This window comes from Aquarana catesbeiana, linkage group LG07 (assembly GCF_042186555.1).
Source record: "Aquarana catesbeiana isolate 2022-GZ linkage group LG07, ASM4218655v1, whole genome shotgun sequence".
NCBI classification, from domain to species: Eukaryota; Metazoa; Chordata; class Amphibia; order Anura; family Ranidae; genus Aquarana; species Aquarana catesbeiana.
The window spans coordinates 157,624,463-157,641,395 of record NC_133330.1 but is presented as its reverse complement, the minus strand read 5'-3'; the positions used below and the strand labels follow the sequence as shown (position 1 = coordinate 157,641,395).

General features: G+C 42.2%; 1 protein-coding gene across 5 annotated transcripts in view; it reads left to right on the top strand.

Moving 5' to 3' along the window:
* Window positions 1–16,933, top strand: part of LOC141103311 (myomegalin-like) — a 716,510-nt gene that overhangs the window by 547,064 nt on the left and 152,513 nt on the right. For all 5 annotated transcript variants that reach the window (XM_073592764.1, XM_073592765.1, XM_073592767.1 and 2 more), the window contains one exon: window positions 3,790–4,201. In XM_073592764.1, the coding sequence (XP_073448865.1) occupies window positions 3,790–4,201 (412 nt within the window). The remainder of the gene's footprint in view (window positions 1–3,789; window positions 4,202–16,933) is intronic.

Sequence of the window (16,933 nt, the reverse complement as noted above, 5' to 3'; positions counted from 1 at the left end):
TACTGACGTACTACGCGTTTTTTCAGCTCTTTAACGCTACCCTTTGGGCTGCTTCTGCTAATTTTGTGTTAGTAGAAGTTTGAGTGTTGATTCGCGTTTTTCATTTCGCACTTTTCATTTCACGCTTTTCATTTCGTGCTTTTCAGCTTGTTTCTGAACGGCCGTTTTTCAACCAGACATGTTGCGGAATATTATTTATTACAATGCCAATTGTTATTGGCATTGTTGAGCCCCTATATTAATAAGCAGGACACATGCATGAGGCTTTTATTTTATTTTTGGTTGAATAATAATGATTTGATTTGGTTAAGTTCTATTGGCAGATAGTCTAATTTTATTTGAGTTGTTTTTTAATGCACAATAAAAAAATTGTGTAGAATAATACTTATGCTTTACTTCAATGACAGTTTGGGAGTAGGCAGTTAAAATTTAAAAAAATACAATGTAAAATTGACAAGGGACACCAGCATAAATCTTTGATCTTAAAAACTACGGGATAATGGTGTTGTGGTAACTTGCCCAAATAAAAAAAAGCATAATAATATTCTTGATATCACTAGAAAAAAAAAGCCTTTGAAAATTTGTTTGCAATAACTCCATCAGTATTGCCAGCAAAGCAGCTTCATTATGATCCCATTAAAGAAGAAGAGAATTGTGCGCTGCATTTTCGAGATTTCATAAATTGCCATATCACGAATGTCAATTCTCCATTACGTGCGCTGGTTTACAAGACCGACCGCTTCTGGCTCATCCTTGCTTCCGAGCATGCAAACAGAGTCCAGGAGTCGCGCACCCGGGGGGGGGGTTAAGCGACAAAGTGTGTAAGTCAAAGTAATAAAAATGTTATATAATCAATTCTTGTTTTTTATTGTACAATAAATATAGAATCAGATCGAATTCTAAAATCATCAAGTTTGTAGTCTCTGGTTGGTAATAACATAAAATGTACTTCAATATAGAAATTGTAAAAATTATATACACTCTGGTTACAGACAGTAATGACATATACCATAAGAAATGGTCAATGATAAGATACATTGTATTACAAAGGGTGAGTTGTTATCCATATGAGTACCCCGACTCGTTTCGACCAATCGCGGCCTTCTTCAGGGGAATTTGTACTCTGGTGAGACATATCAGAAAATAATATAATTCTGACTTTCTAACAAGGTACCGGCATCTAATATGTTCACATTCTCTGGTCATGAGTTATTTTCCCCTCTCCTGAGTGTATAATATAAATATTAGATGCCGGTACCTTGTTAGAAAGTCAGAATTATATTATTTATTATTTATTTATTATTATTATCCACTTAACCGCTTCAGCCCCGAAAGATTTTACTCCCTTCCTGACCAGAGCGTTTTTTGCGATTTGGCACTGCGTCACTTTAACTGACAATTGCGGGTTGTGCGACGTGGCTCCCAAACAAAATTGACGTCCTTTTTTTCCCACAAATAGAGCTTTCTTTTGGTGGTATTTGATCGCCTCTGCGATTTATTTTTTGCGCTATAAACAAAATAAGAGCGACAATTTTGAAAACGCATTATTTTTTACATTTTGCTATAATAAATATCCCCCAAAAATATATAAAAAACATTTTTTTCCTCAGTTTAGGCCGATCGTATTCTTCTACATATTTTTGGTAAAAAAAATCGCAATAAGCGTTTATTGATTGGTTTGCGCAAAAGTTATAGCGTTTACTAAATAGGGGATTGTTTTATGGCATTTTTATTAATAATTTTTTTTTTATTAGTAATGGCGGCGATCAGCGATTTTTATTGTGACTGCGACGTTATGGCAGACATGTCGGACATTTTTGACACATTTTTGGGACCATTGTCATTTATACAGCGATCAGTGCGATTAAAAATGCACTGATTAATGTGTAAATGACACTGGCAGTGAAGGGTTTAACCACTAGGGGGCAGGGAGGGGTTAAGTGTGTCCTAGGGGAGTGAATACTAACTGTAGGGGGATGGGCTAGCAGTGTCATTACTCTGATCACAGCTCCCGATGACAGGGAGCTGTGATCAGTGACACTTGTCACTAGGCAGAACGGGGAGATGCTGTTTACATCAGCATCTCCCCGTTCGTCCTCTCCGTTAGGCGATCGCGGGTATCCCCACGGCGATCGAGTCCGCAGGACCCGCGACCCAACTCTCTGAGCTCCCGGCCCGCCGCACGCAATGGCACGCCGGGGAATTCAAATGGACGTACAGGTACGCCCATTTGACCAGCCATGCCATTCTGCCGATGTACATCGGCGTGCGCCGGTCAGGAACCGGTTAAAGTATCATCAAAGAACAATTCTCGGCTCTTGTGATCATATTCCAAAGACTGTTAGCTTCCCATTCCTTGTTTAAAACTATTGCACAAATGTCTTACATGTAACTCCTCCTGTACAGCTGATGAGATTTAAATTTGGTTGGCTGCTTTGTCTTGTAATGAACCTTTTCTGACCTCACATAGTGACAAAGTGGTGCTGAGAACAAGATCCTTTTCCCTTCCTTATGTGGTTTAAGCTTTTCACCTCAACAAGGACATTGTTCTTCCATCTTTATGCTCAAGTACTGCCTGGATGTTATTCATGCTGTATGGGTGTACCCAGCAGCCACTGCTTCCTTGGGAAAGATAGACTGGTTCCTCCAGGCTCCTAGAGCAGTGCACAGGGCTGAGCTTTCTCAGCTGCTTCAATCCCATTCGTCTTTTGGTGGCAAATGCAGCAAGCAACCATCTGTTCCGGTAAGAGTGTTTACACCTCCTTCACTTCAGGATTTATCAGTAGACAAATTATATGTCGGAAGACTCCTTCACTTCCATTGGATTTTTCACTTATTCCATTGCTGGACTTTATTATATTTATATATTTTTTCACATTTATATTACACTGGGTTAACATCCATTTATTATTGAACTTTATTAGTTTTCACATATGTTTTTTTTGTCACATTTTGTTTTAGCGCTACATTCTTTAAATAATAAAAAAAGAATAAACATGCATACTCACCTAGGTGAATGCAGCATCAATCCAATGCTGCATCTGTCCTCTGCCACCACCAAGACCAAGAACTGAGTGATCAAAGACCATTAATTGCTCAGTTCTCAGTCTTTAGTGTGAAGAGAGCCAGTGACTGTCTCCAGCTCCCTGTTCTGCCCCTCCAGTGCTCACTAGAGCGCCGGGCTGTGGAGAGGGTGGGAGTGGTTGGCTCAGGCTCTCGGCGGCATGCTGAGAGGCTGAGCCAGCTGTCAGCCAGGAATCTGGGCAAATCCCACATTAAAGTTGGGATACCTCCAGAGTCTGGAGCGGCTAAGTGATATCAGCTGATAGCTGTCAGTTGGATACAGGCCACGGGAGTGCAGAACTAAGTGCACTACTGTGACCCACAGGAGAAGTAGGACCAAACGAGACTTGGCCCTACTTGTCCTTTAATGAAAAAGCAAATAACACATTTTAAAGTATTGCTTTTATTTTAAAAAATGACACATGGGGGGAGTGGGAGGGGTTATTTCTGCATGGCCCACAGCTTTTTTTTTTGCCAGTGTCTTCCTGTAGGCGACAATATAACTCAATTATATCCTGTCCTGTGGCCTTTAATCAACGCCAAAAATTGGATTTTAAAATTATATTTTATAAGTATAAAAAGCTTGTTTTGCATGTGACCAGTAAAATTCAACAATATATAAAAATATTGACCGCAGTTAAGTTTAAAGGTAGACATACAGTACATCATGTATAATAGTCCTAGAACATCTCTGTCCTAAATTTGAAATAACATTTCTTTCCTTAGACTTTGATGAGGATGATGACTTGTTTACAGAGGACAATAACTGGTCCAGTGAGACTACTAGCTCGCCTTTGGGGAAAATTCACTTTCAACAAACTAACAGAAACACTGACTTGAATAAATCAGAAGATGCCATTGTTCTGAAACAGCTTGTGAAGACTTTGAGGGCACAACTGGAGAAGTCACAAAACCTAATCCAGGTTCTTCAAAATCAAAGTTATTATTCATCCCATGGTTCCACATTATATCGTCTTGCAGATGAACATGAAGGCTGTTGGTCAGATGCCACTGGAATGAATGCTTCAAGAAGTTTAGACCAGCTAGCTCAAAGAGTATTTGTACTGGAGATGCAATTTTATCAGTTTCAGAAAGATATAGGGAATGATTCCAAAATGAGTTCAAATAAAGAGGCTGGGTAAGTAGCACAATTTAATAAAGGAATCTGATATACTTTAAAGGTATACATTATTCAAAATTGAGAATGAAAGCTCAAGTTATGTTAAAACAGTTGTGTTCTTATTTCTAAAAGCATGGGGAAGAGTTTGAATTTCTGTTTTACATGCGGTTTGTGTCCATGTTGAGGTGATTTTTTAGTGAGATTTGACATGGTGTTCATGTCCTGATACAGGTTTTTTTTCATTCTGCTCTTTCTGATACCTGACACTTTCACAGAAAGGAAATCTACCCTATAGAAACACAGACAACAATAAAATCCTGAAACATGTTCTAATGTATCTTCACTCATTTATCACAGTCCAATAAACTGGACACCATAGCAGGGGCGGATCCAGGAGGGGGGCAACAGGGCAATTGCCCCCCCCGAAATAATAGCACCGTCAGAAATTGTCTCCTGCCGCTGCCGGCCCGAGTCTCTCTCTCACATGTGCCGATCAGCAGCGCCGAGAGAGAGACTCGCGTCTATGTGTGTAGTACGGGCAGCAGCGGTCACTCACACTGAAGCTGGATACATACCAGGAGGAGGTGGGTGGAGCCTCTTCCCTGCACTCGTTGCTAGACACCAGGCGGCCCAGGCGTTAGCAACGAGTGACGTCAGTCACAGTGAGTGAGTCACTGTCACGTCGGAGCGGAGTTCAGACTCGAGTCTCAGCCTCCGCCGCGGCTGACAGTGCGGGCGGCTCCATCGTGGCTGACAGTGCGGGCGGCTCCACAGTGCGGGCGGCTCGGTCAGTGAGTGAGTCAGTGAGTGGGCAGGTGAGGGGGGGTAGCTGGGCAGCTCCATGTAACTGTGAGTGGTCTGCTGGCCAATCAGGGAGCCGGCGGGCACGGGAGCAGAGAGATGACATCTCTCACCACCCTGCGCCCGCCCTGCATCCCTGCAGTTCCGCCCTCACTGTGAAGGCAGCTGTGTGCAGCAGAGAGATTACATCATCTCTCTGCTGCCTGACGCTGGGACATAGCAAGAGACCACCTTAGCAGGAAAGTGTGACACGGCAGGTGACAATCCGCATCTGGTGGCAGGCGACGTGGCAAGTGACAATCCGCAACGTGTGGCAGGTGACATGGCAAGTGACAATCCACAGCGTGTGGCAGGAGACATGGCAAGTGACAATCCACAACGTGTGGCAGGAGATGTGGCAAGTGACAATCCACAACGTGTGGCAGGTGACGTGGCAAGTGACAATCCACAATGTGTTGCAGGTGACGTGGCAAGTGACAATCCACAACGTGTGGCAGGAGACGTGGCAAGTGACAATTCACAACTTGTGGCAGGTGATGCGGCAAGTGACAATCCGCATCTGGTGACAGGTGACGTTGGAAGTGACAATCCGCATTTGGTGGCAGGCGACGTGGAAAGTGACACACCCAGGTCTCCCACTGATTCTGCATTATGGTGAGTTGAACTATTTAATTTTATATTACAATGTAAGAATAGAAATAATGCGCTTCAATCATCCTGACACCATAATAACCATGGTGCCGTGATGATTGAAGTGCCAACACCAGCTGTTTCCCCGATAAATTGCCCCCAAAAAAAAGTATTTTTTGGCAGTGCCCCTCCCGAGATTAGACTCTGGATCCGCCCCTGCACCATAGGATGTTTATCTTCTGCCACTTCACTACTTTCCTCCAACAAATCCATCAACTTTTTTGATGGTACAATATTTAGTATGAGATAACTGAAAATACAGATACATGAGAGAAAATGTTTTGTTCTCTGTCGTACAGCAACTGTAAGCTTTGCTGTGGAAATTGGTGGAAATCTTTAAATTTTTTTTAATTCACAATATAATCAGAATTATTTTTTTGAAAGAAGCAGTACATTGTTTTACCACACAACAACTCTATAAAGAACATAAAATGAAGTATAAATACAATAATGAAATAAAGATTTAATTTTCCGATGTTTCGTCCAATATGTACCATCAAAATGCCAGTTTGTCATATTTAGTTAACCAAGTAAATGTAAGGCTCTAACAGGTACCAGTCTGACTTGGTATTAGCCCCCATTTTATTGCTTTAGACAGTCATTAATATTTTCATAACCAGTCCTAGAACATTACATATCAGAACATAATTTACATTAAAATCAGTAGAAACACCATAAGGCTAGTAGTCTATTTTCCTTAAAGCATATTGTAGTACGCTGTGCAACAGCTGCACAATTTCCTATGTTGTGTACTTTAAAAGATTTTTCAAGTACAGAAAAATACCTGCAGATGTGCCAATCCTTTTAGTTCCTAAGTCCTGTTGTACTGTGTAATGACAACACATGACATTTTTGTGGAATGTATAGAGTCAGCCCTGCCCTGTTTCCTTTTGATAAACTACTAAATCATGCCCCTTCTATTTGTGTCCACAACATAAGCTCTAATTGATTTGTAGTCCAAGATAAGGACTGGGAGAGATAATCAGGCTCCTAAGATTATACAGGAAGTGTGGACAGGACAAAGGCCAGCTCTGAATTTGTGACAAGATCATTAGGTTTTTGTCTTTTTTTTTGCATTTAGTGCACATAATTAATAAAATAAATGCTTTTAAAGTGTCATTAAACCCACATCATAAAAAAACTATCAATAAATGCTGTATTACATGCTGTTCGTACACACTCATCCAGTATGGGATTACTTTTATGAATTCAGCAAAAAACCTGGTTGATCCTGCTGTTCTCTGTCTCCCCTTTTTATCATGTCCCCAATGCAGTTGGGGATTTTGCGCGTTGTTAGCATCTAGGGCACATTCTCAGTTTTCAGTGAGTTTCTTTGCTGAGCATTTCCTCGCTATCACATCTGAGCAGCCCATGTGACTAAAGAGTCACACATGTGGGCGTATACGCAGTGGTAAATGACAGCCAACTCCCTCCCTCCTCCTTCATGCCCACTAACCAGCTAAACACTAGGGATGAGCTTCGAGTAGAACTCATGTTCGCCAGTTCACTGAACAGCGAACAATTTGGGGTGTTTGCGGCAAATTCAAAAGCCACGGTACACCCTTTAAAAGTCTATGGGAGAAATCAAAAGTGCTAATTTTAAAGGCTTAATTGCATGGTATTGTCATAAAAAGTGTTTGGGGACCTGGGTCCTGCCCCAGGGGACATGGATCAATGCAAAAAAAAAACGTACGTAACGGTGACCCAGCTCCCCTCTGATGTCACGGGAAATGCCACAGGGAAGTCCCTGTCAAGTCCCCGTGCGTCAGAGGGGGGCGCGGTCACCAGGTGGCCCCACCCCCCATTATTTAAGAACCGTCAGAAGAGGAGAAGCGTCACACAGCGGTAGCCTCCCATCATGCCATCATGGATGCGGAGCGGCCCGAGGAGAAGAAGGGAAGAAGACGCCGCGGAGGAAGATGCTGGGTGAGAACACCGGAGGAAGAACCAGAAGAAGAAGAAGATGGAGGAAGAAACCGAAGGAAGATAGAAGATAGAAGAAAGAAGAAGCATTTAAATAAAGGAATTGTCAAAAACTGTCTCTTGTCATTTTTGACAGTTTTTTGTGAAATGGTAGGGGTACTTCTGTACCCCCTTACCATTTCACACAGTGGGGAGGGCCGGGATCTGGGGGTCCTCTTGTTAAAGGGGGCTTCCAGATTCCGATAAGCCCCCGCCTGCAGACCCCCACAACCACCGAGCAAGGGTTGTGAGGATGAGGTCCTTGTCCCCATCAACATGTAGACAAGGTGTTTTGGGGGGCTACCCCAAAGCACCCTCCCAATGTTGAGGGCATGTGGTCTGGTACGGTTCAGGAGGGGGGGCGCTCTCTCGCCCCCCCTCTTTTCCTGCGGCCTGCCAGGTTGCGTGCTCGGATAAGGGTCTGGTATGGATTTTTGGGGGGACCCCACGCCATTTTTTTTTTTTTTTTTTGGCACTGGGGTTCCCCTTAAAATCCATACCAGACCTGAAGGGTCTGGTATAGATTTTGAGGGGGACCCCACGCCATTTTTTTTTTTTTTTTTTTAATTTTGGCCGGGGTTCCCCTTAATATTCATACCAGACCTGAAGGGCCTGGTATGGAATTTAGGGGGACCCCCACGTTTTTTTTTTTTTTTTTTTAATTTTGGTTCGGGGTTCCCCTGTGGGGAATTTCCATGCCGTTTTTATCAATGAACTTTTATGTGTATTGTCGGACCGGCAATTCATTAATAGCCGCGAGTAGTTTTAAATGACTTTTTTTCCTTTGAAATGTCATTTTGCTGTCAGACCGTTCTAAACACGGGAAACATGCGCCCCTTTACAGGAATACTATAGACACCCCCCAGGTACGCAATTTAAAGGAATATTACACTTTTATTGTTTGACTTTAAGCCTTATTAAAATCACTGCTCCCGAAAAAACTGACATTTTTAAAAAAATTTTTTGCATTGATCCATGTCCCCTGGGGCAGGACCCAGGTCCCCAAACAATTTTTATGACAATAACTTGCATATAAGCCTTTAAAATTAGCACTTTTGATTATTCATGTTTGTGTCCTAAACACAATGGGGGTGGGATATTACATCTTGATTGATGGAGGCTGGAGGGGTGTGACACAGCCTGTGACTGGCAAAAACCCACCCACACCATGTTATTGACAAAAAATAATAAAGATTTTATTTCAAATATATATTTGTATAACAGTTTATTGATATTATTCATTTTTATACTGTATCCCAAAGGCTGTTTTTATTTTATTTTGAACATGTGACCAGCAGCAGAGGACTAGAAGTTCCTCTTGCTTGTCTTTCCCTACAGACAGGGTGGAAAAGAGCTGGGTCTTGTCATGTGATAGCTGTATATTGATTAGGAAAGTAGGTGCTTAGGTGTTTTTTTAATTAAAATAATTACAATGCTATCATCCACACCAGAAAGAGAAGGAATAATGTAAATTAAACAGTGTGTGTTTAGTATCACTTTAACAAACCAAAGGGGGGTAAATAATATAAGTTCATGGTTTGCATACACTTTAAAGATGTAAGATGTCGTAACAACTCCAAACATTCCTGGAAAAAAATTTCACTCACTCAGTTGTTTAAAAGGAACTGCTATTAAAGAGGAGTCCCCAGATTAATTGTTGGGGTATGGCTAACTCCCAAAAATTTAAAGTTTATTTAAAGTGTATTTCCACTTTTTCCATCAGGTTTGAGAAGGCAACTCTTCCACAAGAAAGCACACTTTCTTACAAATACACTTCGATGGGTGCAGTAACTCTCCATTTTGCTAAAGAGAAAAAAATACTACAACATTTTCTCTCCTCCTAGCTAATGTGAGAACATTTTTTACTCAGTCTTTGAAAACAAATGGTGTACAGATTCCCAGCCTCCAGATCTTAGCTTTTTAATACATTCATCCGTCTGCTTCTCTAAAAGCCAGAGTCATCTCAAAACACATTATACAGTGGGTATAGAAAAGAATAACCTCCCTTTAAAATGATTGCATTTTGTTGCTTTGCAGCCTGAAATGAAGACATACACAGTTTTTGTTTTATCCAGCTGTATTTACTCAGAGTGCAATGTATAACATCCAAGTGAAAGATATAGAAGTGTATAATAGTGCGCTTGTTCTATATAATAGATTCAACAATTACATAAAAGAAAGGGGATACTGACGAATGTTGCAGTGTATGGTGATATGTGCTAACCATAAATCATAAAGCATTGATGAAAAAACATTAGCAAAGCACAATAAAAAACCACGTGGGGAAAAAAAAAATCAATCCAATATCGTGATTACGTAGATAGTGATATTAAATGTCCAAAAAATGTGCAAAAAAGAAGATAAAATGTCCACTGAGATAAACTTGCATCCACCGCCACGAACAAGTGAAATGGCCGCTCACCTCAAAGCTTTAAAAAAATCCACAGGATGTCTGCTAGGCTCCACACTTATTGTCTCCAGAGACTGCTTAGCTAATTGACTGCTCAGAGATCACAGTCTGCAACCACTCAGAGTAAAAACACTCCAGTGCAATATTGCCAAAGCTATAAAACACTTTTAACCCTTTCATGACTAAGCCTATTTTTGACATTTGGTGTTTACAAGTTAAAATCTGTATTTTTTGCTAGAAAATTACTTAGAGCCCCCAAACATTATATATATTTTGTTGCAATATTTTATGTCACACGGTATTTGTGCAGCGGTGTTTTAAACGCAACTTTTTGGGAAAAGGGACACTTTCATGAATTTAAAAAAAAACAAACAGTAAAGTTAGCCCAATTTTTTTGTATAATGTGAAAGATGATGTTACGCTGAGTAAACAGATACCAAACATGTCAGGCTTTATAATTGCACGCACTCATGGAATGGCGACAAACTACCGTACCTAAAAATCTCCATAGGCGAGGCTTTAAATTTTTTTTACGGTTACCAGGTTAGAGTTACAGAAGAGGTCTAGTGCTAGAATTATTGCTCTCGCTCTGACGATAGCGGTGATACCTCTCATGTGTGATTTGAACACCGTTTACATATGCGGGCGAAACTTCTGTATGCGTTTTCTTTGCTGCGCAAGCTCGCGGCAACGGGGGTGCTTTAAAATGTTTTTTTTTTCTTATTTATTTTATTTATTTTTATATTAATAAATTGTGTTTAAAACAAAAAATGTTTTTTGATCACTTTTATTGCTGTCACAAGGAATATAAACATCCCTTATGACAGTAATAGGTGGTGACAGACAGGGCCGCTGATAGAAATTATGGGGCCCCGTACATCCTACCTGACGGGGGCCCCCTTCAGCCCCACCCCTGGTCCCTCCCCAGAGCCTGCTATAAACAAAAAAAGACCGACAATTTTGAAAAAAAAAAAAAAAACTTTTTTCTTTCTGCTATAAAACCTCCAATAAAAATGTAAAAAAATCAAATTTCTTAATCACATTAGGCCAATATGTATTCTGCTACATATTTTTATTAGAAAAAAAATCCCAATAAGTGTATATTGATTGGTTTGCGCAAAAGTTATAGCGTGCCATAATGTGTATGTGCTGCAGAGACCGTGCCATCCATGCCAATGCCATGCCATAATGTGCATGTGCTGCAGAGACCATGCCATCCATGCCAATGCCATGCCATAATGTGCATGTGCTCCAGAGACCATGCCATCCATGCCAATGCCATGCCATAATGTGTATGTGCTGCAGAGACTGTGCCATCCATGCCAATGCCATGCCATGCCATAATGTGTATGTGCTGCAGAGACCATTTCATCCATGTCAATTCCATGCCATAATGTACATGTGCTGCAGAGATCATGCCATCCATGCCAATGTCATGCTATAATGTGCATGTGCTGCAGAGACTGTGCCATCCATGCCAATGCCATTTCATAATGTGTATGTGCTGCAGAGACCATTTCATCCATGCCATTGCCATAATGTGCATGTGCTGCAGAGACTGTGCCATCCATGTCAATGCCATGCCATGCCATAATGTGTATGTGCTGCAGAGACGATTCCATCAATGCCAATGCCATGCCATAATCTGTATGTGCTGCAGAGACCATTCCATCCATGCCAATGCCAGTGCCATAATGTGTATGCTCTGTGCAGCAGACAAAGACAGATTTAATGTAATCATTAGATCTTGTCTGAATCCCAAGAAAGGACACATCTCTGTTAGACACTGGCAGCCCCACAAACCATTTTTCTCTCTCTTCCATCTGCTGCCTGGACAAATGTCAGCTGAGCTGCCTACTCTGTGTTGTTGAAAATTTTATATTAATGTATTGTCATAAGTCTCCCAGTGTGTGTTCAATCACAGCCCGCTCTAATAGATGACTGGGGCAGACCAAGGCTGGTTGAGATCCGTTTGGTAGTGAAAAGCTCTTTGGGGATGTAGAGAAATGTTTGTGGAGTGAGAACGTGTCCGCCAGCTAAGGGCCCCTGTGCGATGCACAGAACGATCGTCTGGTGGGGATGTGTTCGCTCTGCAAAGACATTATCGGTTTAACGAGTGTGCTCTCATGTTGCCCCTGTGTGCCTGATCAACACATTTGTGGCCCAATGAGTGTACGCCTGCCGATAATATCTCGTCCACAAAGACAGTAGAATAATCCAGGTATACATTGTTCTCTGGAACAATGTATAACAGGGATTGCTATCAACGGAAATACGGGAGTCTTTTGGGTTCTGGTTGGAGACAGGGTTAATGTTTGAAAGCCATGTGGCTTCTAAAAACATACATGCACCCTGTCTCTGCTCAGACACACCCATAAGACTCCTGTAGTCATTGTTCATTGGTTGTTGCATTTTCCTGTGTTGTTAAATCCTTATATGGTCATTGATATCCTGTGAGGTCACAAGCTTTGTAAGAGGTGTGTTTGGCTGTTGGAGGCCGACCCCTCGAGCGTCGGGACCTCCGATTGATATGCTAATAAAGTGGCTCACTCAGACAGCTGAGGCGGGCTGGCTGCAGTGTGTTTTTTGGAACTGGAAGCATGAGGATGTGATTTTTGTGAGCATGAGGCACACACTAGAGGAAAGACATATGATCAAAAGGTGAGATGCATTTATATCATTACACGAAATTGTTATTATGATTAGAAACAGGAGATTTGGCTGTGTGCTTTGCGTACAACCAAATTTCGCTGACATCTGCCGCCGCCGCCGTTCGCCTCACAGCTTCTACAGTCTCAGGCCGAGTGGGGAGCAGAGCTGAGCGCATTGAGCGGAGGTAGACAAATCACTCCGCCGGGGAAGGCAATATGCAGGCAGGCGGCCCGGGACTTGTGCCAAGATCAACATGCGGAGAGGGCGCAGCGCAGATTTGACATGCGCCCGAAACAGAATAAATAGTCCCTCCCACCACACACCCACTATCACATTACAGAGGGAGAGAGGGGCCCAAAAAATGGATTAAAAAAAAACAAGCTAAATTAGTAGGAGGGGAGTGGGGATCGGATCGTGGTTCAGGAATTCTGTATTCTGCATTCTGTTCAGATTGCCTGGGCCTCCCTGCAGAGCCGAGGACCTTGGGCCCGGTACAACAGGGCCAGTTGTACTGGCTTATCAGCGGCCCTGGTGACAGGTACTCTTTATGGAGTGATCGGAGCTCTAAAAGACCCCCGATCCCTCCTTTGCACTTCACTGTATTCAGATCGCCATTTTTGGCAATTCTGAATACTGTATTTTTTTTTAAAAACCGGCGCCATTGTAAATGGAGTAAATGGGAAGTGACGTCATGACATCACTTCTGTGTTTACAATTAGGAGATTGGAGCGAAGCCGCTTACAGCTTTGTTTCAGTCTGTCCCTAGCCGCTGGAGGCGGCGGATTGTTGATCGGGCCTCCTGGTGGAACGGGAGGCCCCGTAAGAGCTGCATCAGTTTTTTTTTTAGAGCCAGCGATCGGCTTTCCAGGGATAACACTACCAGGATAATGCCTGCAGCTGCGGGCATCATCCCGGTATAACCCCCATAAGCCGAGTACGCACATCTGCGCACGGTCAGCGGGAAGGGGTTAATAACTGCTTACATTTCCATTTAATGACATCTGTTTTAGGAAGGAAACTTCAGAACGGGTCACCTCCGCACCACACTTCCGTACACTGTAGACACGATAAGCAATGTCACAGGCTCCACCGGACGCGTTGCAACACTGGTCACATGACTTCCTCAGGGAGGAAGTCATGTGACCAGTGACACACATGTCGGGTGCTTTATCAATGCCTAGAAGCACAGTTAAGTCTATTATTTAGAAGTGAAAGGGAGGTGGTACAACATAGACAATCCCTGGATAAGGACGTTGCTCCAAACTGGATGAAAGAACCAGGAGGAAACTGGTCAGAGAGGCTACCAAGAGGCCTATGGCAACTCTGAAGTAGTTGCAGGAATTTCTGACAAAGAGTAGTCATTGTGTGCATGTGATACCAATGTCACAATTTCACCACAAATGTGGCTTGTATAGGAGGGTTGCAAGAAAAGTCCACTCCTCAAGAAAGGCCACATGCAGTCACGATTTAGCTTTGCCAAAACGCACCTTGAAGATTCTGAGGCCACATGGAACAAAATGTTATGGAGAGATGGAACTAAAATTGAATTATTTGGTCTCAACACCAAACAATATGTCTGGCGGAAATCCAATACAGCTCACCATCCAAATAACAATCCTACAGTAAAGCTTTGAGGTTGTAATATGCTGTTATGGGGGTGTTTCTCTGCAGAAGGGACTGGAGCACTTGTCAGGATAGAGGGAAAATGGATGGGGCAAAATACTGTCAAATTCTTGAGGAAAATCTGATACCCTCTGCCAGAAAGTTGTCAATGGGAAGAAGGTTTACCTTCCAACATGACAATGACCCAAAGCACACAGAAAAAAAGACTACACCGTGGTTGAAGGAGAAAAAGGTGAATGTCCTTGCATAGCCTAGTCAGAGTCCAGACTTAAACCCCATTGAAAATCTGTGGAATGACATGAAGACCGCAGTCCACAAGCAGTCACCATTAAATTTAACTGAACTTAAGCAGTTCTGCAAAGAAGAGTGGGCAAATATTGCAAAGTCTAGGTGTGCAAAGTTAGTAGAGGCTTTAATTAATGCAAAAGGTGATTCAACAAAATACTGACACAAAGGGGTGTTCCTTTTTCCAACTCTGTGATTCTGTTTTTGAATTTTTATTATTATTTTCTGACATTTTGGTGTTATATTTTTCACTTGGATGTTATAGGTTGCAGCTGAATAAATACAACTTGATAAAACAAAAATTGCATCTGTCTTCATTTCAGGCTGCAAAGCAACACAATGTGATTATTTTAAAGGGGGTTGATTCTTTTGTATAGCCACTGTATGCTCTGCCAGGAGGAAGAATTAGATAAAACATCTACCGGATGAGGACTGGGAGGAGGTGTGGTCTTTCACAGCTAAATAAGTATATAATAAATTCCGCGCTTAGGATAATAGGTTGCAGACTCCCCTAATAGGTTTCCAAGGGAACTTACAAGAGTTAATAAGAAAAAGTGGGGTAATGGCGCTACCCTATATGGCACTAAGTGGTGGTAAGGAAGTAGTGTAAGATAATTAGACTATACTCCTTATACCTGGCGTAAGAGGATATAAATAGAAAAATAGCAATGTGCATAGTCCCAAAAAAATGTGATGTGAAAGTGGACGTATAGAAGATGTTTCACAGCTTACACAAAAGAAGAAAAATTAATAGAGAAATTAATTGCTAGACCACTAAGTATGTACAAAAATATCTGATAAGTGAATATGTGTTTGGAGTGTGTCTGAATAATGCTAGGATGCAACTCAAAGGAATGAGATGCATACCCACCCTCATCCATCCAGCCCAAAGAATATACTTATAACCATAAATAACACAATCCGTTAAAAATAACATGATAAGTGGATGTATAATGAAGTGCAAAAATATCCACACCAATCAATGTGAGTGCTAAGTAAATAAGCTCACCTTAGAGAACTTGCAACTAAAGTCCACAATTAGTACATATTATTTTGAATGTTCAATGAATAGTCCAAATCCCTGACCAAGCGTGAACATAGAAATAGAAAAATATATATACAAAATAATGATAAGAAAAATTGAAAAAAAAAAGAACAAAAAATGTGATCCCAAATATCCAAAAATCAAGTGACTTCGGTGAACAGCTGATATGGTGACTGCGGTGCTCCCCCAATGGGTCCCCACTCACCGAAGATAATAACCCCTGCAGGGGTAGTAGGCATAGAATGGGTACTGTAAATGGATCTCCACCTTGGTAAGCTACCCGGCGGCCCAAGCCCACCGGGAAAATGCCCAGTGTGCCCTATGGGCCTGATATCACAGTTATTCAACTAATTGAAAATCCAATAGTGTGTCCATCATATTTTCAAGATCCATACAGTGGACCTATAAAGTTTAGATGGCAGATTTTCCAGGCTATTCCTCAAGGGTAAAATTTGTGGACAGGCCTGTACCTTGTCAAGTGTGTACCTTCCCAATACATCTCAATACCAATTCATAGACTCATGTCTAACTGATTTATCAATTTTGTCTGAAGGGCTTGTGATCCTGGGAGGTTGTCAGGGCTGGGCTCAGCCCTTCACTGAGCTGGCCGCTCAGCTGTCGGCTAATTGCCATCCCTCCACAGGTACTCAGCTGTTGATGATATCCTGCTCGTCAGTCCTGCCTACTTAAGCCGTCCAGCCCAGAGAATCTCTGCCTTCACGTTAGTCAACATCACAGAGACGCTCTCCTGCATTCCTGTTAAAAGACTTGCTTGGCTGACATCCCTTCTGGCTCCAGATCCTGCTTGCTGTTTTACTACGCTCATCTCCGGCTCCCTGATGTTTGGCTTGTCTGACTATCGGTTCTGGTTCCTGAACTCTAGCTATGTTTTCACTACGTTTGTTCTATTTACTTTTATTATTAAACAAGTGTGATTTAACTGTTCTTCTGTCTCGGTCTAATTTCATGGTTTCTGACAGTAGGCCATGAATTCAGAAGATACAGTCAATCCACTTGTTGGTAATATTTTCTCCAGATTGGATGAGCAAGATCACCACATGGATCAGTTTGCCATGGTGATACAAACGCTCCTGAGTCGCACGGCTCACCTGGAATCTCCCACTGTGGCTGCAGGCTGTCCCTGCTGCTGCGCCAGTTCGCTCCGCTTCCCCAGCGATTTGGGGGCAATCCAGTTCAATGCAGAGGGTTTCTTAACCAGGTTGAGATATACCTTGAGATGCTGCCCCAGGCGTTTCCCACGGACAGAAGCAAAGTAGGTTTT